The 24532-nt window shown below is 30.7% G+C and overlaps 1 protein-coding gene across 1 annotated transcript in view; it reads left to right on the forward strand.

The window, feature by feature from the left end:
* The window catches only part of LOC148274053 (glutaredoxin domain-containing cysteine-rich protein CG31559-like), a 239372-nt gene that overhangs the window by 205883 nt on the left and 8957 nt on the right, over positions 1-24532 (forward strand). The window contains exon 4 of the mRNA XM_088237703.1: positions 10543-10608. Coding sequence (XP_088093829.1) covers positions 10543-10608 — 66 coding nt within the window. The remainder of the gene's footprint in view (positions 1-10542; positions 10609-24532) is intronic.

Here is a 24532-nt window from a genome sequence, read left to right on the forward strand (position 1 = left end):
CGAAGTAAAAGAGCATAAACCTTTATCATGTGGGTAAGATTTATACGGTTGAACTATTTCACCTACAAGGCAACGTCTAAAAACAATTTTTCAAATGTTTTTAAAAAATTTTTTATTGAAAAGATATATTAATTGATTTGCCCAAACATTTCAATTTTGGTGGCCATTTTCAACGAGTTGTAAATAACTCACTATAAGAAAATGGATATCAAGTTGGGGCAGAGTGGGGCTCGAACCTCGGACCTCTGATCCGTGAGTCCGCAACGATAGCCACGGGACCACAACCCGATACATGTTATGTTATACATCTTCTTGAACCAGTTGGTTTAATCTGAGTATTTTCAAATGTTTGTAGATCGACTGGATTTCCTCTCTAGGGAGTAATTTAGATCTATATTTGTTGCGACAGAGAGGGAAAACAATTTTGAGAAGGGAATATGGAAGTTGCATTTAAACTACTAAAATCCACCAATACGGGTCATAAATCCTATAAATGCCTAGACTTCCACATTGACATCTGAAAAATGTTATTCGTCACCGTTGCAACAAATTTACATTAAAAACTCTTTGGAGAAAATTCAGCGGTTCTACAAACATTTGAACATACTCAAAACATTGTCGACCTTTTTTGACATCGCTGCTTCAGATTACTTTAGAACTAGGAAACCCCATTTTCTTTTGACTCACATACACAACTGACAAAAGATTTATCACGCTTTAGCGACCATTACAATTCTTCTTTATCTTGAACTACCTTTACTACAGCAAAAAACATAGTACAAATAACACGAGTATTACCGTTGCATTGTTATGAAAACATTTCTTAATAAGAAAATTCAATCTAGCAATAAAATCCGCCACTTGATGTAATGGTCAACGCGTTTGTCTACCACGCAAGAGATCATGACATCAGACATGGTTATTTATTTATTATTTATTAATATTTTTTCCACATTCAATCATAAAAAATAATTTTCAATACATTTAATTTTTCAATTTATTTATTTATTCATATATATGTACATTACAAAATGGAATATCTTAATTCATACATAGTGAAATAATTAAAATAATTAGGTAAAATTAGGTATATACAAAAAAAAACACATTTGTATACATAATATCCAAAGAATACTGTGTTAAAAAAGTAAGAGAATATTGTAACGAAAAACCCCCTCAGAGACGTGAAAAATGTCAATGTCCAAAGTGATATTGTTCAACATAGAGATAGCCCTTCCAACAGGCATAACCATTGGCAGGTAGGTCCTGTATATTGGAATGTGAAACAGTCTATGCTGACGCTGTCTAAAGTAATTATCAGGAACATAAAAGCTAATTCTCCGCATAATTTCAGGGTTGTCAATAATACCGCGCAACAATCGAAAGAAGTGCGTAGTTAAATACACATTCCTTCTAGTCTTCAAACTGCTGTAACCAAGCATACCCTGGAGGAATTCATGTGACCTCACTAGGGTTACCCGTGCCGAGAACACTTAACAATATACTTTTTTTACATGTGAAAATATACAAAGAACCCTTAATATACAGAGACAAATTTCAAAATGTTAAGATTGTCTTAAATATCACGTATTTATCAATAATATTTTGAGTTTGTCCAAATTGATGTAGACAAAGACTGGATTCAACCCCTTAGGGAGATGTTAATATTAACATTTTACGACAGACATAAAGAAAACCAATATTTTGAGTTATAGAACATTTTAAAGAAGGCAATATTGATGTCTAGGCATCTACAGGGCTTATCATCTGTCATGGATTAAGAAATAATTGAGATATAAAGGATTAAATTCTAGTAATTGACTTGATGACGTCATCAAGTATGACGTCTTCGTTTGTTTTGTGACGTCATCAGATTGTTTTTATCAATGTCTATGGATTTTATAGAGTATTGTAGATAGCTTCCGTTTTCTATGTGTCGTTTGCTTACATTTTCGGCGTCCTGTCACTTATCAAACGCTACGAGTTGTGATTTATAATTTCCATTAAAAATTGATAATTCAATTGATCATTATCATAATAAATTCATATTTAGTAGAGCATATAAATGCTGTGATAAAATTTAATACCAACTTGAGGAACGATCGTTTTCGAAAGACCTTATTTTCGAAAAGTAATAATGGATGAAAAAATTCATTATAAGGGTTTATATAAACATTCGGAGAATCTTTAAAAAATCTTTTATTTGAAGAGTAGGTAAAATCCGATATTCCTCCCGAGTGATAATACCCTATTTTATTTATTTGTTCTTGTTAAATTTTATTTTTTTGGTGTTTAAAATTTAAAATTTATCATTAAAGTAAAAAATAGATAAAACAAGACGCACAAATTGACATTGCGCTGCCTTAGTTCTTGTTTGTTCAATATACCAATTTTACAAAACACATTTTTTTATTTATTTTTTAAATAAAAGACCAGTGAAACTTTAATCCACAAATTTGGAATATCCAGTGACCGGTTTCATCGCTTTCGCGACATCTTCGAGACTGGTATCTTTATTAAGGAGTTCAATGTATTTTTATACAAAACAGAGGTTAGGATAGATAATTCAAAATTATATGAAAGTAAATTAAATAAAGTTATTTTTATCTTAAGGATCATTATCAAATTTTTTTTTGGGTTAACTAATGAGTTGATATAATGCTATTTTAATGAGTTTAAGTATTTTATTTTTAGTGCCTGTTTTTTTTGTTTTTAAAGTCAAACAAAAAAAATCGGTAAGTGGAGATGGCACTCAAAAAATGCTGAAAATACTATTTGATAATGGAAAAAGTTATAATTCTTTAGCCAAATGGACACCTCATAAGATAATGAACGTATTGGCATTCATAACTCAATTTCGCTACTATTTTGATTGGTCATAATTTGTTGGTAATTACATACCGAAATGAAATATGCCATTGATAAATGCTAGGACGCATGTTTATATTTTGTAATATAATAAATCTTCAATATATAAATACTGCAAAATATAACAGAAATCATTTTCAAAACATCGTCATCATTATTCTCTTTCCGCGACTAATGATGCATAGGGCACTGCATTGGTTCACCAATCGTGGCGTATTTGTTACATACAGGAATCATGATCAGTAGTCAGTGGTCAGCCTGCCATGCGAGGTCTCGGGTTCGATTTCCAAAATGGTTCACATGAAAAAACCATACATATCATAACCAGTGCTGAGACTAGTTTACTTGGGGCTAGTTGACCCAATTATTCAATATGGATTAAGAATATGGGGACTAAGTTTTAAATCTTATACGGATAGAGTCTTGAACTTACAGGTACAAATTTTAAAAATTATCGTACCTGTAAAAATAAAGAATGAGGCAAAAGACAACAATAAAATATTATTTGATTTTGTTAACGTTTTGCCAATTAACAAACAGTGTCAGTATAAGATAATGACAGATCATTTCCTCGATTGCAATTTTAAATCCAAAATAAACCACCAGATCATGACCCGACAAGTATCGGCACAGCAGCTGATGGTACCCCGACAGAAAAACTACTATGGTGACAGAACAATGGGTAGTGTAGTACCAAAACTGTATAATTTAATACCAGCTAAAAATCGTGAAGAAAAAAACCTAATTTCGTTAAAAAAAATAGTCAAAAAATTATTAAACAGCAAGTGAAACTTAAGTGTATAAATATATATTATTCTTTAATTATTATTAAACTATGTACTTGCTTATAATTTATTTTTTTTTAAATGTAATGTAACCCGCAGACAAGCTTCGGCTTTGCGGGAACAAAAATACAATTATGTATGTTACTTATTTGTTAAAATTAATAAAACATTAAAAAAAATATAAATATATTTCTTTTAAAAGTTGTTTTTACAGTTGATTATTTCATAGTCCCTGGACTGACACTTGAGGCGTGAGACTGATAATTTTACCTTCATAATTTTTTTATATCAAGATATGGAGTGTTCTTTGCACTATCATAATTATTTTGATGATGAAAATGATTATGATTTAATTAATTTTACAAATGCGTTTTTCTTAAATTCACAAATTTACAGTTTTCCTCGCGGCGCACTTATTATTTGAAAGTTATAAATTTGATTTTATTTTCTTGGCAACTTGACAATAAGCTTACGCGTCAGGATGACGATGTCAAACTTTCAAAAAGTTTGAACTAATATAGCAAAAACTTTTTACCTTTTCTTGCTCCATCTAAAAAGGTTTCCTCTATCTTCTATTCACGTCTCTACTCCGTTTATCACATTTTACAAACTTTCCTTAATTGCATCCAGAGCGTCCCTGGAGAATATCGTGTTTCTTTCTGGACTTCCAATTATAATACTTGGAAAATTTTAAATAAAGTCCTCTAAATTTAAGTTTAATACTATAACTGAGTGGGTCTAGTTTACTCTTGGGATGACATATTAATCGACTAATAAAAACTTTGAGTTAATTAGAGTTTAGTTTACGTAATTACATTTCAAAAAGTAAATTAAAGTAACAGGTAACTCAAAAGTCATAACTCGATTTCCGAAAGCAGCAACTTTAAGTATAAATGTTCTGTTGATTACAATTTTATAAAGTTTATGTTTCGGATTCTCGCATCATTTTAACGACTTTTCTTAAAACCCTAGACACAAACTAGCCTGCCGTCGACGCAAGATATTGCATGTACTCAAGGTCTCACATCCAACCTTATATTTTTCACAAATTTTACAGTTCATACCGACGTGCGTCTAGCTCAAAGTTTGTCTCCAAACGAATTTGTCAAATGAATTAATATTTTGTTTGAATTATTTTTAAACGGCACGACACTCTGTGAGTCAAAACTTGGAATATAAATTTGTGTTCTAACAGGTAACTCCAGCGTTTAAAAATAATCCCAAAATTTCATTGGGTTAAGCTAGGGTTTCCTAGGACAGCGGTGCCCGTATTTTAACGGCCGTAAAAAACGGTGATGCAGTAGACAGCCGTCGTAACGTCGACTAGAGAGTGGTTTCCTAGTGAAACGGTGTTAAATGGTGTTGATAACACCGTTTTCCTAGGAAACCACACTCTAGTCACCGTTACGACGGTTATCCACCGCATCACCGTTCACTACGGCCGTTAAAATACGGGCATCGCTGTCCTAGGAAACCCTAGCTTTAGAGTGAAAAATTAGTTACTTTGGAGAAATTTTAATGCATTTAAAATGGCATAAAACTAATAGCTTATTAAACTTCATTGTATGGTAAGTAATATTAATATAAATATAAATATTTTTCCCGACAATTTAAACACTTTACCTACTCGTACAATACAAAGACAAGAAGGATAAAATTCATATATATATGTGTATGTGTATGTGTGTAAATGTAAATATATGTGTACGTGTGTGTATGTTTGTATTTATATGTACGTGTGTGCATGTGAGCTTGTGAAAATATATATATGTATATATATGTACGTATATATGCCTGTATATGTATGTGTGTATGGGTATGCATGTGTGTACATGTATATATGTGTACACATGTGTGTTTGTATTTATACGGAACTATAAAAATAAACGTTAAACTTTATATAAATAGTCTGCCTTAGCACGGGTATATTAGAATAAAATATAAGTTTTTTTTTTAATTTCAATTTATAAAAAAAAATACAGAATCCTTAACATTTTACTGGGATAATTAAAAAGTTTTTTTTTTTTTTAAATGTCTATAACAGGCGCACGGTGCATGTCGAAAAAAGCTCTTTTTCGTGTTTTTAAGTAAGTTTTTGCATTTATTTATTTCTAGTCTAAATAATTCCGTTACTTAGTAAAGGAGCTCAACAGCAAATAAATGAGAAAATTATTTGTACAAAGTTCAGTCCGGTGATATCCAATTTATACGTGCTGGAATTTTTTTAGTAATATATCGAAAATATTTTTATATAGGGATAAAAGTTCAATTGACAATACTATCTCTCTTGTCAAAGTGATTTGGACCGTTATACTTGCATATACTTTAAACATTTCTGTGTTCTGTGACAATACTCATCTTATTAATAGAGCGCTTGTTACTCGAAGGCCGCTTACAAAATTGTGAAAATCTGCTTAAAAAATCAGTGTTCAATTCGCCAAACGTATAGGGGTCGCCGTGAAATCATGACTCATGACTGCGTGACACATTTGAGGATAATTATATTTTCAGAAATGGGTCCAGTTAATTGAACGTAGTAATGATGAAAGCAGCCAGTCTACAATTTTGAAAAAATAAAATATTGATGATATCGAGTGTAGTAAGGTCAATTCTCTAATCTGTTATATATTCATGCAACAAACTGTATTATTCTTCTTCTGAAAATGGTTTCCATCACAAAAACACAATTTTTAAATTTTTAAAAAACACCCACAGCACTAGAAAAATCTAACGGTAGTTTAAATATCATTAAAACTGGTCAAACACACAATAAAATTTTTGTTTGTTATATTTCAAAAAAACTAATGCGTTTATTTTTTATCATTTTTGATGTCAAAAACATTCCAACAGTTGTGTGAATTTGATTATTTACTCTTTTCACAAAAGTGCTATTATCTCGGTTTCACTTTTCTATGGCTGGCTGTTTTCTGCAAAACTATGTTCAATCGGCCTTCACAATCCTGTGATTTGACGCAATTGGATTGACGCCTATGAAAATAAATGTATAATAAATAAACGTCTGCATTATTTATTTATTAAAAACTTCAAATACATAGAATAAGTACTTTAGCGGACTTATTGCTAAAAGCAATATCTTTTAGCTAACCAAAAAACAGATTGGTAAAAAGAAAAGTTGGTCCAAATTTTGTAATAAAATCCATAAATATATATCAAAAGGTACAAACGTAAAATATAAATAACCTAATGAATTAAAACTAACAGGTGTTATCTTTAATTGGGCGATAAGACTTGCTTACATTAACTTTTTTATAAGTTCATTTTGTTGTACATATTAAGTGATGAGGAATGTGGAATCGAATAATGAGTTTGGAAGGAAAAAAAAAGAGGAACTATGAAAAGAAAAAGGGATAAAAATATAAAAATAAAAATCAGGGAATTCGGGGTTCTGGGGATATATAATAATGTTTCAGGCGTATTTTGAAGGTGGCTAGAGGAGGTGCATTTTTTATATGAAGAGGTAGCTTATTCTAAAGTCTAACAGCTTGAACGGAAAAGGAATAGCTAAAAAATGATGTGCTGTGTCGAGGAATGGAAAGTGTTTTCTCCTGAGAAGAGCAAAGCGAAAGACTATGATCAGAAAGATAAATGAAATTCTCAGCTAGATATTTTGGAGCGTAGGGTTGTCTAGAATATTATATAGAAATTAGAGAGATTGAAAGTTTATACGCTGATAGAAATAAAACCACTTGAGTTCATAGCGAAAGGGTGATACATGGTCATACATTTTGAGATTGAAAGCGGATGCATTCGTTCCGCAAACGCTTCAGACGGTTTATGAGTTCCGTATTGGAATTAAGATAGCAAATACAGGCATATCAATGAGAAAATAATAGAATCGATTGGGACAGATTTTGTTGTAGTTGGTAGAAAATTCTGCAATCTTTTCAGTGAATGGAGGAGGGTGCGTCGAAACTTCTTCCCAACCTCAGTAATCTGTTCTTGACACGTTTAGTGTTGGTCCATAATTATGCAAAGGTTTTTACAACAAATATTTGTTTTTTTCTATTTCAATCAAAAATTTCTACCAAGCATTAAAAAATATTTAATCATCAACACATACATATGTATACATTAGATGCAGCAATGAGCGCCTGTCTTGTGTTCCATTGAACCTAATTTCCGGAACTGAACTTTCAGTCAGTAAGCGTGAAGCAGCGTGAAAAAGCGTGACATACTTGTACAGCTTTGAATTGAAAGTAAACTGGCGTAGACAGTTAGTCTTTTTTAACTTTACTACTGGTTTTGCACGGTAATGTTTACGTGACAATGCTTATTTTTTTGAACATAATTTCAAGGTATCGTTTTCATCATCTCTATTTAATTATACTTCAGTGATATTTAACATTCTTTAAAAAATATGTAATTTTTCGTCTATATTTGAAGTACAAATAAAAATAAATAAATACATAAAATAATGTAATCGATTTTTCAAGCATATTCTCCAAATGTAATTCCTTCCTAAACATCGCACTAAATTTGGTGAACGCGCATTTGCGGTCGCAGGCCCTATGGCATGGAATGCTCTCCCAGCAGAGGTGCGAGGCTGTGAAAGTGAAGTGATGTTTCGGAAAAAACTTAAAACCCACTTGTTCTCTAAATCATTTGAATAAATCCGTAGCACGTGACAACAAAATAAATTATTTTAATTAAATTACAAATTTAAAAGCTTCAATTAAATTAACTTAACAATAGAATCACCATGTAAAGCGCCCTTGAGGTATTTTATTACGAAAATGGCGCTACATAAGTTATCCATAATAAATAAATAAATCACCGAAAAAAAAAGTTTCGTTCTTTTGTTTAGACAAATTGAGTTGATAAAGTATAAAAAAACATCGAGAATAATCTACTGTGGTTATATTTTGAGTTTTAACCGCTAAATTCTTCATTTTATTTTTCTGTTATTGTTCCACTTTAGTATTTAAACGTTTATCTCTAAATTACGCAAAACAATAGTTTTTAAACCAAATATTTACTTACTCATCAAATCACCAACAAACTTTGTTTTCTGTTTAAATCAAATTAAACCGGAGTTAAAGGAACAAATAACATTTAAGAACAACAACCAGTTTACTGGAAATCATTATTATTTCCTCAATAAACAGGAGTAAACAAATTACAAAAACGGTTATCCCAAGCAATTTCAACATATTTTAGCCAAACCTAAAAAAAACCAATGTTTTGATTATTTTTTTTAGTAAGTCTTAAAAAAGTTCAAACATAATTTATAACCGTCATAATATTAACTTATATCTAATTATCATTAAAAAACGTAATAATTATGAAAAATTCTAAACACTACACTACACTTAAAAGCTATAACGAAAAATATCGCAGAGAACAAAACATTTTTAATAAAAAAAATTGTAAAAAAACAGAAGATTTCTTGATATGGGTTCATGTAAAATCACCTACAGCACAATCACTGAACCACACACCAACCACAGCAGCAGCACATTATCCTACCCTTTTTGGCATTAGACTTTCTAGGGGATACGCTAGATGTATCTCCTAGAAAGTCCAGGTTCAGCCTTCAAAAGGTTCTACATATTGAAAATAAAACATTGAAATAAGATAACTTAGGAATCTTAGAAATTAAAAAAACTATAAACAGTATATAAAAAAAAAACAAATAAACAATAAAACAAATTACAACAGGGATGGAATACATTTCAGAGAAGAAAATACGGAAGTCTAGGCTTTACAGAGCTTATGACGAGCCGTGATTTATTTTTTATCTAAATAATCTACAAAAACTGTTCAATAATTTGTTCTTTTATATTTAAGTACAGAATATGTAAGTAATATAATTATAAATGACTATTTTTATGTGGTTCTGTGAAGATCAACTGAAACAATAACTATTATCAACCACGCAATATACGTAGCTTTATTCTACACTATTTTAATGCAATACTTGTACAAAAGTTCATTAAGTTCATTAAGAAATACCACAATGACATTCAGCAGTTACTGTCACCACTGAGCACTGGCCGATTCCTTTTAAAATTAATAATACTAAAAATGGCCACCGCAAACGCCACATGTCCTATGTGATACATAATATTAAAGAAAAATAGACCTTCGGAAATAATGTTCGAAAAACTTGTTTCCAAATAGAAAATCTTCAAATACTCGTAATATTTGTAATTTACAAGCATGTTTTAGTACTAAAAAAGCTGACCTGTGTTTAAGATGTAAAATATAGTGTATTTTTTTGTATGGACGAATAACCTGAGGTAATCTGCTAGTTTCATAATTAACTGAGAAGGGCTGGGAGCTAGGCGCACTTTATTAATATTTTTTTGTCGGAAGATATAAACGATGATGGTGATTTATAATAAATAACATTTTTAAAATTTATTTTCCTATAAACATATTTAAAATAAAATATTTTTATTGAAAGTCAAATATAATGGCAAGTTGTGCATAATCGCTTATTTTGATAATTCGTCCCTGGTTTGCTAAGTGGCCACTTTACATTCACCATTTTGTCTACGTTTGGACAAACTCAGATTATTTTAAATAAACAATACTTCATGTAGTCCACTCAGGTCTGGTTTTGGTAATAAGAATCGAACTCCCCACCTTCCCTTTCAAGCTTATTCTACCTTTACGAAAACAAAGCGTTTCATGACAAAAAGACTTGACTTATTATATCCATTTGTTAAAATTTAATATGTAGTAGACACTGTTAAAATAAAATAGGATAAAATCAATTTGTAAACTATACCTTGATAATAAAGCTTGTGTTACTTCTTAAACGGGCGGTTAAAAAATAGGTGGTTGAATACAATGCAGTTTTATTTTAATTTAGAATATTTTGTTATATATATGTTTCATTAATTTTATTTCTCTTTTTTTCTAGGATGCTGATACAGTAGAGAGGTTAAATGAAGCAGGAGAATTGAGAAAAATGCTTAAACCGTATAAGGTAAATAATATTTTACAATTTTTATAAAATCCTTGAAATTTTGGAGCATGAAAATAAGAAATGATATATTCTCATTTTTTACTTAAATATTAAAATTCTTAGACCGTTTTCTAAAAGTCGAAAATAACTTGTGCTGGAAAAATGGAAATCGAGTTGTTGTAAAAGGGGATTTGACCCTCGGACCTTTGGCCCGCGAGTCCAAAATACTACCGGGACTACAACCCGGTTTGATATGCGGCATATAAAGGGCTATTTTCTTAACCCTTATGGTGCTGCATAGGACAGATAATAATGACTGTATTCCAGTAATGAAACCAGCACAGTGCAGAGCCAATTTCAACAAAAGAATAAAATAAGAAAACTTAATTTTCATTTAGACTATAATTGAATTAATTTATTTTTTTTTAAATCTCACGGTCTCTGGATCAGGAGGTTCGATGTTCGAATTCTACTCTACCACAATTTGTTTTCTATTTTCCAACACACTTTTTTACGACAAAAAGAACATTTTTCCAAAACTAAAATATTTGACTTAATCATGAGGCGCAATTTTTTTACGTTAAATAAATAAAAGCCAAAAAAACAAACAAAAAAATGGTAGTAAGTAAAGAAAGATGAACGATTTTGTTACCAAATTATGGTGATGACCTTTGTTTATTTTAAATTTGACAGTATAAATAAAATTTAAACACCTAGTTTTATCTTAGCTAATAAACAATGCAATTTACAAAAATAATTGCACAAAAAAATATTGTTAAAAATATAATAAAAAATAAAATCAAAACGCTTTCCGATGACACTCTATCTACCTATATAGACGTTTGTTTTTAACAAAAATCTTCGCCATCCCACAAAATGATGCGATAGACCCAGCATCTCTTATCTCTTTTGGCAACTCATTAAACATTTTAAGTATTTATTTATTTATTTACACTCTTTATCAAAATACATTTCCATGTTCACATGCTATTGCTTTTTATAATGGATATTACGAGAGTGATTATATTTATCTTTCCTTAGATTCTTGTTATATATTTACAATCCTTGATTGAAATTTTATCGTTATTTTTTACTCTTAGGTTATAAAATTTTATTTTTAAATAAATTGTAAATTAAATTTTTCGGCTGGGAGAACGTATTAAATATGGAAGTCGTACAAAATATTGATTTTCAAGGGTTTTTTGAAATCCAATATTTTATTTTTCCTGGATTAGCACCTGAAGCCTGAGACTAAACACCTTATATTTTGCATCCAGTTGTGCACATTTCTACATGCACCACTGGTTGTGAAAAAGGGGTTGATGGTGATGAATTTTTTTGTATATTTTTTTTTTTAAATTAGCCTAAACTTACTTTTAACATTTGTTCACAAATGGTAATTTCAAGTACGCTCTACTTATATCGGGGCCCTGATTACAATGAGAAGTTAACAGAGTTATCTTTGATTGTTAATAAAGTAAAATCTAATTTTTCGTAAGAAAATGTACATATTCTTTTATTATTTTTGTTTACAACATGTTTATTTAACGTTTTTGATGAAAATGCATCAAATTTCAATACAATTGTTTACTTTTTCGGTTAAAAAATCTTTCTTAACTTCCGATTATAATCGAGACCCAGGCACGGTTTTTATGTACATTGGGTGAGTACAAAAGTAATGCGATATTATTTATAAGATGGGGTCTAGTCTTTCCATAAAGTTTGCTTCCATGTATAAGGTTTCAAGATTATCCTAAATATTTGTTATGATCATATTAAATTTTGATCTAAGTAATGGATTTAATGAGCATCTGCTGTCCTTGAATAAACTTAAATTACCATCTTAGAATGTAAAAACATAGTTGTGACCTTGTCCAAATATTAGATTAAACCTGATTACAAAAAGATTTTCTTTCAGGGTACTATTTGCAAACCCGGCAAAATCCATCTTTCTTTATTTTGAGCAAATCACAAAAAACTGATACAATACTTGACTTAAACTTTTTTTCAAACTTCAATTTTTTATGATAATCACTAAATATTTTAAACGTAAGCAGTTATAAAATAATCGTGATTATGTCAAGAAACAGTAGTGATATAATAAATTTAATTTTATACATTCCAACTTTACAATAGTCAAGTGGACGTTGCCGTGTTTGCAACAAACCCGATTTCTTAAAAGTCAAGTTCTTACAAATAAAACCGTATTTTTAACTGACAATGTTATGATTATTGTAAAAAAATGTATACTGAATAAGTTTCAATTAATATCTCACTTTTTTTAGATTTTAAATTTTGCCGGGTTTGCAAAAAAAGAGTACTCTCATTTTTTTATTTGTAATTATTTATAATTTTATTTATAATATTAAGTTCTGGGCAAAATAAGCTCTTTATATATAATTGGATAATTTATGTTGCGCCGTTTTTGTGAAAATCATCTCAAGGACGCTGTACAGTAAATAAATATCCTAGCACATTTTGCAGCCACAGAGCGCAAGGACGGTTGGGATTATAGTTCCTCGTTTCCAATTGATATCAATTTAAAATTATAACAGATAGTAGATAGATTATCACTGTGACCTGAGTTGATCTTTTGTGACTGGTCCCCGGTAGTTTATTCTTGCCTCCAAGATTAGGTTTTCAAAGAGCCAGGCTACTGAGTTAAGGGCAGTTCTCATAGCTTTATGCCCAGTTGCTTAAAGCAGCGGTTCCTAAAAAGTGTTTCGCGGAACCCTGGGGTTCTGTGAAAAGGTCACAGGAGCTCTGAGAGTTGGGGCGTATTGTCGTGGAAAACAGACAGTTAACTCCACGACTTCAACGTTTTTATCGGTAAATAGCTTCACTTTTGAAAAATGATATTAAGAATTCATCCTATCTAAAACAAAAACTCAAAACAGCTGATTTAAACTTGAATAACTTTTGAATTGGACTTTTTTTATTTATTGAAATCTACAGTCATACACAATAATACGATTTTAATATAATGGATACTTAAAAGAAGACTAAAAATGTTCTCAAACGTATAATTTTCAATATACGTAATGTGTCATAAATAAAGTTAAAGTATACAAGAAAAAAAATTGGAAAACCATAAATAAAATGTTAGTACATATTTACCGTTGAAAATTAAAAATAAAATAAAAAAATTATACCATATTTACTCATCGCTACTTACCCACGGTGACAATGCCTGCATGATGTCGCTGATTTCCTTTTTGAATTTATTATTAATCAAGTTGAAGATATCACTTGCATTGGCTCCAATAATATTTTTGTATAGGTTGCATATTCTTTAAATGCACGAATATTTTGCTGCATTAGTGTTAACATCGGTGCAGTTAAATAATTTGGTGTGACGGGTACGTTAAAAAGGTACATGGAAATTAATTAAACTTAGTAAATTGGGGCAGTCAGTAATGCTATTTAAAAGCTAAAATATGCTTTATTATGCCATCGTTAAAAAAGGCTATGATTGTTCTGCTTCCGTTTGTATCGACTTAGCGATGTGAGACAGGCTTTTAGCTTACGCCTACATTACAAACAAGTTCAAAACTAGAGTTGATGCCATTTCCGAGCTTCGTATCCAATTGTCGGACATTTAACCGTGGAAAAAATACATTCATCACATCAAATACGTGCATAAATCTTTTAAATTAAAAATACAGTCCATTTATTTAACGCCAAACATTACAACATGCAAACCGATCTATATCGGGTTGTGGTCCTGTGGCTAGTGTCTCGGACTCACGGACCAAAGGTCTGTGGTTCGAATCCCACTATACCCCAACTTGATTCCATTTTCTAATAGTGAGTTATTTACAACTCGTTGAAAATGGCCCTCAAAATTAAATATTTGGGTAAATCATAAAAACGCAAATATTTCTTTTTTAAAAAAAAAAAAAAAAACAGTAAGATGTCATGGGTCTTTTTTTTTCTTTCTCTTTTTACAATAAACATAAATGATAAAACAGAGTATTAAAAAAATAAAGCACAATTACATAATAATGAAATACATATTAACAGTAAAAATAGTAAAAAAAAATCCCACAAAGGCATGGTCTATTCGTGGGTATACAAGAAAATGTTCATTAATTTTTTCTCCTTTAATAAATAATGGACAGTTATAATATTTTTGTGTAATATAAGAAAGAAAAAATAATGTATTATGTAAAAGATATTATGGTATATTTTTTTATAGTAATTAAAAAAGGAAATAAAAATTATTTTAAAAAACACAAAAATATTCCTAATTATAAAAGGGAAACAAAATAAATCATAGAAAAAAAGAGTTCGTATCTTTAGTTTGAATCCAGGATAGTGCATGATTTTTAAAAGAAGGAAAATTTTGAAAGTTTGTAATCGATGAAATATTATCAGTAAAAAAAGAATTAAACATTTTTGGGCCTATAAAATATGCATGTCTCTGTGCGAGCCTCGATTTATAATGTGGTATTTCTAACACACGATTCCTTCATTGACTTGATCCATTTGAATTACTTGCTTAAAATAAGATTTCTGTCAATTTGCTTGCTTATTGTCGAAATAGGGTTCCGCCAAAAAAGGTTGATCAATAAGGGTCCATGGCTCACAAAAATTGAAAACCGCTGGCTTAAAGTTTCAAGGTATTAGATTACACCCTTATGTTTAACCAGTGGTTTCCTGAAAATGCAGCTTCTTGTGTGATATAAAACATCACGTTTACATGATGTGTGTTTCGTCTGCTCTGCAGAATTTAGATCTAAAAGGTTCATTTAAGCAAGGTTAATTTATTCTGCAGTGATCTGTTAGGGCTTTAGTGATAACTCTTTTAAAAAATTTCAAGTTTTGTTTGGTCAAAATTCAATCTTTGCTACTTACTACAATAATACTAAATTCACATTTAAAACACAATCGATCGTTTAACTATAAAAAATATACATGATGATAAACAAAAAATGGTTAAATGTGTGTTAGTAGAATATCAGCAATTTGCAACTGTATTTTTGGATACTGTTGTGTTCAAGCCTATCAAACGTGCAAAAAAAAGTGCCAAAACTTAAGCTGTAGCTCTAAATTGGCTGCTGACCAACATAACAATATCCAACCTTCACCGTATAGTGACACCATAACGTCATTGCGGCAGCAATATGTATTAAGTGATTTTCTTGGTTAAAAGTTTTTAATATTGCGTATTTTTTTTTATCAATAAAGAATCATCTGAAAAAAAGTCCGTCATCAAAAGGTTCTTTGTTTTATTTATCTCTTTATTTTTTTTACAATGTTACCATTCTCAGTTTATTCCGGAGTACAAAAAGGGTCAAACCTTGATCCACTCCTCTTAACCATCTTCATAAATGGTATTGCAAAGGTTATCAACTTCTCGCGATTTCTTTTATTTGCCAATGATTTGAAATCATTCATTAAGATAGAAAACTATGTCGACTGTTTGCACCTACAGCTTGCCTACCACATACCGCACACCGCATCTAAAGACATAAGTCTCCTCGGCGGTGCCCACATACACGGAAAATTTGCTCGTTGTGGAACTAGAAAAGGTGCTCGATGGAGCTCTCTGTAATCTGGTAGCCTAGAAAGAAGGAAATCCTGAAGTACATAGTATGCACTTCATTGGATTAAGAAAAGAGGGAAGTGAATTTTTCACTGACTGCAATTAAATTGATTGTTTATTATCAATTCGCCGAAAAGATTACAAAGCTTTTTAAAATCCTTGAAATTCTTTTTGAAAGCCACCAGATCTGTATGTCCGACAAGACCTATAACAGGGCACGATAGTAGCGAGAAGTTTTATTCGGTAATTATAGAGAGAGAGAAAGGGACAAAACCACAGAATGTGTTCTGAAAATTGATCAGGATATCCGCAACAGCACAAAGGGGAGTCAATAATATTGAAAACAAATATGTTTTTATTATATTTACCATTAAATTACCATTACATAAATCTGCGTAGTCCAGTGATTGGGGATAACCTGAGAAGCTTTTAAGCGATGCCAGATTGAAGAAAAAAAAGGAAGGTAACCCTCCCTGCAGGGGAAGATTAACATCGCGATTGCCAAGCATCAAGAAGAGCATTTAAAGACATTTTTTTTAATATTTGATTGAGACTTTTCATCAGTTGGGAGTAAACAGACGCCACCAATAGCAGGGGAGCGCTTTCTTTTTGGGTGGAAATTTGCAGATCGTCGCTACTTGTGCCTACAGTCAAATATAAACAATATCCTTGACCGGAGTGCTATCAGTAAAACGTATTTCGTACTGTATTTTACAGATAAACAATTGATGACCGCCAGCTCATGCGTGTTTCGACAATTAAGAATCTTAGGGTCATCTATGAAGCAGATTGACTTTTCATACTCACATCGAGAGAACACTGATGATAAACAATTTTGCACTGAAGAAATTGGGTTTTATTCTCCGAACTAGCATAGTTTTTAGTGATTCCCGTACACTCAGAATCCTGATTATCTCGTTGGTTCCGACCAGACTTGAGAGCGCCTCGGTGATATGGAATCTTCACGACGCGAGATATTACTTTATGTTGGAGAGGGTTCAGAAAAAAATCTCTGAGGTATCTCATCTGTGGGTCTATCCCACCGCATTCCTCATTGGCACACTTGGAACCAACAGTTTTGCAATTTAGAGGGAATTAGTTCACACTGACCCAATTTTTCAGATTAATAAAAGGGTTTACATATTATGTTTTGTTATATTAGATAAAAAAATAATTTGCAACCCCTGCAACGACGATCTAGAAGACACTTCGTTATGAACCAAGAGTGCTATTCTGAATCTTCTGTACCGCCTAAAGAGTAATTAATTAAAAGATTTTTAATTTTTTCACGTGACTAAACTTTTTAGATATATTGTTACATTGTTTAGTTAACCTAAAATGATGTATAAAACTTTGACAAACGAATGTGGTTTGGTCAATTCAACCTAATTAAGTATTGAGGGTAATAATGTTCCTTATGAAAATCATCATAATTTTAGTAAAGACAGATTAAAAGTACTTCATGTTGAAAATAAATTATTAAAACTAGGCAACTTAGAAATCTTTGAAATAAAATACCTAAGCGATTTGTAATAAGAAAAAAATAATTAATTACCAAATGAACAACATTTATTTTAGTCTACTCCTGTCTACCTAAAATATTAATCATAAATTACCACCCTTTTGGAAAAAAGAGATTTGATTTATTGGCTCCACGTGTAGTATTTTGTAAACACGATAAAAAATTCATTAGTTACGTAAACCTTGACGAAGAAGCTTGTTTGCTTTAAAACCGGTCGACGAAAAAAATTAACGAATTAGTGGTTAAAAACAAAGTTGTTTCATTCAATTTATTTTATGTAAATCAACATGTTTGGTTTCACGTATTTCTATTTATTTTACATTTAATCGTCAGTGCCATATATGATGCAAAGTGTAGTTGCATGCAAATAATAAAAATCCACAAATTAACCACTCTCTACGGGGAGAGGTGATTTTGAATAGACCCTAGATAGTTTAAACAATTTTTTGAGTACATAGAAATCTTGTAAAAAAAATAACCAGACTTGTTCTAATTTTGCTAAAGCATATTTTAAGAAAATAAAGTTTTCTGAAGTACGTTTAACAAAGTTCAGTACACTATTGGATAATTTAACCCAAATGCGTAACGTGTAAAAATTACACATGAATTAATTTCCAATTAGTGTAATCTGAACCACTTAATATGGTTCAAGTTGAACCAATTTAAAATTACATTTGTATCTATTTCGTTCCACAGTTAAACATCTAAGGAATGAATGAGACAAATGTACTCCGTCTTCAATATGGCGTCTTTTTTGTATTGATCTCGTTTACGTGTAGTGTAATTGTGATAAAGATGTCTATTACATTACATCCGAACTAACGCACATAAATTTATAATGAGATTTTTTAATAAATAAATTAAAAATAGCAGCTTAAAAAAGTAGTGATCATTTTTATTTTCAGTTAATTATGAAATTAAATTAATTTTTATTTAACTTTGGTAAAAATTATGAAAGAAATAATACATGAGATAAGAAAAAAGTACAGTAAAAAACTCGTAAAGTTTTTTAGAAATGTATATGAGATGGCATCTGGCATACGTTTAATAAATATGAATATTTGAAACTTATTTTATGACTTTCAATGTCAAATAATTAGGTTTCGGAAAGACTCTTCTTTCTTTAAAATATAAGTATTTTCTTTACATACTCTAATTTAGAATACATTAAAATAGCATATACAGGTTTTATATGACTAAATGACGGACTTATTGCTACTGGTAATCACTTACAACTCGCTCACGAAATATCGCACACTGCATATGAGGACTTAAGTCTCATCGGCGGTGCCCATACAAGAAAAAAATTGCTTGTTGCCGAACAACAAAAGCTGCCCGAAGAAGTTCTCTGTAATCTGGTAGCTTTAGCATATTTTTGCTAAAAGAAGGTAATTGAGAAGCGCATTATTTGTATTTCATTGGATTGAGGAAAATAATCTAAATTGAACTCTTCACTTCTTCTATCTGCACCTAATAGTGCATTGTATTTATATTTTAACCGAAACGTATCTTATAAAATTTTTCTTTTATGGATGTTATATGATCAGTCTTAAGCTTTTTTTTAAATCGAAAGATTCATGCTCTCTATAAGCTTAAGATACAAAATAAAAAATGCAGAAATTAGGAAAAAGACCAGTTAAAAGGATAACATAAATCGCGTAGAAGGGCTAAAGTGGCAATGGGCAGAATATGTTGCCAGAGAAGAACCCATAAGATGGACCCCTCAAATTTTAAGATGGACACCTTAAGAGAATAAGTGAGACGTCGGAAGGCTTATAAAAAAATAGTCCAACGACATAGGAGGTAAAAATTTACTGCATGTAGCAACCGACCGAGAAAAATGAAAGGATATGGAAGAGGCCTATATCCCGCAAAAAAGGACAGAAGGCTGAAGAAGATGAAGAAGAAGCTTCAGATGCCAGTCTTAGGACTTTGAAATATTCAAGTATAAAAAAAAAATATTAAATAAATATTTCATGTTAGCCATGCCAAAAATTCAAACCGAAACATTTTAATGGTAACCAAACGCGATGACTATTATAGACGACGAGGAAGACAAAATATGATAACATACCTAGTTAGTTTAAATTATGTGCTTTTAATGCATTTATAGTGTGTTATGTTAAAGTGTTTGTACCTGTCGATTTACCAAGTAAACATACTCTTACTTATGCAAACACACGCATTTGACTGATTTAAATAAAAACTAATTGTTACGCACACATTAAGAAAATGTTATTTAATATTTTAATGGACCGTACATTATCCAGTTACGTCCTCCAAATATTAAATAAAAGTTGTCACGAAATTTTTGTTTTTATATTTGACAAGAGAACAGTCATTTCCTCAAACCGGAAATTAGATTTTACACAAAATAAATACCTTATATAATTATGTAAATACGAATTTGGTGATTTTTGTAAAAATGACTCTTAATTTCAAGTAAAAAATTAAATAATGTGGATTTCGAAAAAATGATTAAAATGTTTTGTTAAATAAATCATGTAGGAAATGATTTTTCTTGTATTATTGTACAAGACGAAAGAGTTAAAGATTCAATTTTGATCGCTTACTTAAAAAAAAAACAACAATTCATACTATATTCCAATTACATATAAAACGTAGCAATTTAAATATTATCTCAACGTATTCTGCCAGTGTATTTTTGTTAATAATTTGGATTCAATGAAATTTTTAGCTTCTTCACTTTACAAAAATAAACAAATTTACGAACCGAATAAATATAGAAATTCAAACAAGGGCAGAATGGTAACTGTCTTTGTCACCAACAAGTAAACCCTGTAAATACCTAGACATCTATAATTTGTTTTCAAAAATATTCGCTGTTTTATAATACCTACATAGATATAAAATAAAGAAAACTCTTTACAAGGTAAAATCTAGTACTTGTCAGTGGCGAATGATGATTTTATTTACAGGTAAGCTATAAAAAATATCATGCATTTGTACCTACATAGGATGTACATTATATAATGTAAGTAATATTTACTTTAAATTAATATTTTTCTGTGGTTCAGTGTGATACAACAGCTCTCATCCATGAAATCAACTCAAACGATGTAACTTCGTAATATATTATATTGTAAAGATATATTATCCATTACTTTAATTTATAATTCATTAAAAAGTAAATAAAAAATACCTCTATGAATTCAGTCGATATTAGGTATTCAATTGAAATGTCAACTGGCCGAATTGTTCTAGTAATTAATAGTGCTAAAAACGGCCGCGTGGAGCGCTATACGTCCTGCAATATGACGCATGAAAGTAATTACGGTCTCATGTCAAAAGTACTATCTAAAATAAAAATAGTCCTTAAAAAATCATGTTTGAAATACTGTTTTCCAAATTAAGAATCTTTAAATAATTTGTGTATTCTGCAAGTTTAATCTAGAAGAAAAAACCCGAACGGGGGTAATACATTCAAAATATAGTATACTTTATTGTATGAAAAAATAAACTGGAATGATCGGCTAGTTTCTTGGCTCACCGCAGGCGCTGTTAAAATTTATATTTACATTAGGATAAAAATACAAACAGTGGAAATGATTTAAAATAAACGTTAATTATTTATTTGTTTTTCTGTAAATAAAGTGACAATAAAACATTATTATGGTTATTTAAATATAATGGCAAGCTGCGCATAATCGCTTCTTTACACGGTTCGCCTCTGGTACTTGCCTGTTAAGATTTGAACCCATAAAATATTGCCAATTACAATTTATTGAGATTCATCGCTTTCTCCCAAGTCCATTCTAAACACATCGTAATTCTATCGCAGACAACTTCCGTTGAAGTCGCGGCATCGATCGGAAGATTGACAAAGTGAAAATAAGGGCAGCCTATAAAATGATGTAACCAGGTTACGCTATCAAGGTCAGTGTTGCCGGAAACAGATCTACTGTAGTGTACCGCCAGCAGTTCTCGCAGTTTAACTTGCAACTGGTCAAAGTTGTCCGTGAGTCAAGTTGCCCCAGTTTACTCCACAAGTGGGACGGTAGGAAGAAAGTTGCATTTCTTTGAGAAAAGACGGAGTATCTGCAGAATTTCTAATTACTTCTCTTTTAGCGTTTTAATAATGTCCTTTCAACTGTTATCAGTAAACAGAAGATTGTAATGAAATATTAGAGAGCACAAAAAAAACGGAATTTTAATTTTCTCGTTTAATTTTTTTTCATTAAAGGTATAACCAGATAAGCTTCTGCAGGATGAACAGAGATGACATAGTAAGACATTAGGTTAAGTGTAAATAATCGATGTAATTTATAAGAATCTGCTGACGAGTTGTATGTATGCAACTCACGGGACTTTAATTTAAGACTATTTTGTAAATATAAAAAAATTTATTTTTTTTTAAATAAATAAAAAAATGCCTTACCATACTAGACCAATCGAGAAAAAAACACCTTTCTTCGATGTTTTCTTGCAACTGGCGGTAATCGAACCCGTGACGCCAATTTCAGAGTTGTCATCGTACTATCCAAACTCGGTAGTGTATATTTCACTACATTGGACCATCAAAAGCAGCGTGTTAATAATTTGCTATATTAATGTCCAAAGATCGCACATGTATTTTAGTACAACAATTTTTAATAGCATACGAGATTCCAAAAAGAAAATTAGATTTTAAATAGGTTCTCTAGAAATTATGGTCACGCTGTTAATATTAGTTGTTACAGTAAGAATGTGTCTTTGGCAAAATCATAGTGTATTATGCCAAATATCATTTGCGCATTTAAGGTAAATTTTTAATAAAAAATTGTTCTTCGTCAAAAAATGTATGAAATCACAAAGACAGTGTTTTATATATATAATAACTGTACATAATTACCACCTTGCATTACGCTTAACTAATGTTTTTTTCCCCCATAATTATATTTTACGTACATGCCATGCATGAAGCATTCAATTATTATTTAAACACCTGCACTTCTTTAACTGCATACCTTCAGTAAACATTATACTTAATATTTACATTCGTTTGAAAATGTCAAAACAAGGCGAAACAATGAAGAACTTCAGGCCTACGGGAAATTGAATACAAAAATCAAATTGTACAGCAAAGTTTCTTGAAAATGTACGAAAACAAATAATATTTTAATTAAAACGCACTACTTTGATTGACGTCTCTGGTTCATATGAACCAACTAATGATGCGAGAGTAGGGAAGGATATCCGGTTGGCTAACCGAAATGAACCAATAAGAAGAACTAACAGAGAACAACCTCTGACGTCACACGAGTTATTTCAGAAATACAAAACTTTAAAAAAATTTAGCGCTGATAATATGATGAGTAAAAAAAAATTTGTTTGGCTAAGGAATCGGGTTGTAGTCCTGTGGCTAGTATCTCGGACTCACGGACCAAAAGTTCGTGGTTCCAATCCCACTCTACCCAAACTTGATTCCCATTTTATTATGGTGAGTTATTTACAACTCGTTGAAAATGGCCGTCAAAATTTAATATTTGGGTAAATCGTAAAAACGCAAATATTTCTTTTTTAATTTTTTTTTTTTTTTAATTTAAAAAAAGTTTAATAGTTTTTTAACAAAAGAAAAAAATATATAAATACACTAATCTTCCTCATTGTCTGATTTTTGTTTTAAAAAAAAATAAACAAACACAATAAAAGACTCAAATCAGCGGTTGATTGAAATATTAAGATAATATGAATTAATAGGAAATAAACGCCAACTCAGTAAATAATAAGATTTATTTTGTTTGTCTGAGTCTGTTCAAAAGATTTCTCTTATCTTATTTTCTAGGGAATGGCGGTACTAAATAATGGCATCTGTTGTGGTTTGTTAAACTTAATGCTTGCATCTTAAGTCGCTTTTCTAAGATGTTATTTTGTACACGTTTGAAATGCATTACTACACGTGCACCAGTGGAAATGCTCCGGTTGAATGATCCGGTAAATACCTGGATAGGGTGTGAGTGTAATGTACAATCTTGGTTTTATTTTCTAATAGTTGTCTGTAAAATGAAATTCAGCATCTGCACACATAATATCCCAGAAAGGGTTGTCAAAATTTTAATTTTTAAACCTTTTAAAACTTTATTCTCAAAAAATAATGATCATTATTTTACACTAAAGGTCAAACCGCACATGACTGCGCGACGCGTCGAGGCAACACAAAATTTAATTCTCACTATTTTAGATAAAACCATTTGAGGGCATTGGAAGCAAAGATAGCAACCTCAAAAAAATATTTTTTTGGTTATGATGTCATTCTGTAGTTTATCAACCTTATTTTTATAAAAGTCATTAGTTGAGTTTTTTTTTTTAAAGTTACATTTATGTTAACAAATAAATAACGTACATAATTGTCATAGTACAACAAAGATGAAGAACATTTAAAAGAAGGTAATATAGAAGTTTAGGTATCTACAGGGCTTATGACCTGTCAATGGCTGGTTTAAGTAGCCACTTTACACACTGAGTAACATTCACCATTCTGCCCATATTTGAACATCTTTATTCCTTCAATTCTTTCTTTCGATGTTTGTTAAGTTAAAGAGCTAAAACCTTTATTTATGCGGGTGCAAAATATTTTTATACTTACGCACCCACACATACGCACCCTCTGTTTCATTCATTCACACACGCATATGCAAAATATGTTCTAGAGAGTTTTCGTAACAAAAATTGTAATGTTATTAAAAGTTTATATTAGTTCTTATGATGTTATGAACTAACTGAAAAAAAGCATAAATAAATTTTAAAAAGTGCGTAATTCCTCACCATTGCAGCTGTAGTGCGTTAAGTAAGTGAATTGAAGCGCAGCGCCGCTGAAGTGCTTCACGGCCGTAGTGCGGTTGACCTTAAAAATTCGGGTTCTCAATTTCTGTAAC

Source organism: Micrasema longulum, unplaced genomic scaffold (assembly GCF_059751315.1).
Source record: "Micrasema longulum isolate JH-2025_06_02 unplaced genomic scaffold, ASM5975131v1 h1tg001769l, whole genome shotgun sequence".
In the NCBI taxonomy this organism is placed as follows: Eukaryota; Metazoa; Arthropoda; class Insecta; order Trichoptera; family Brachycentridae; genus Micrasema; species Micrasema longulum.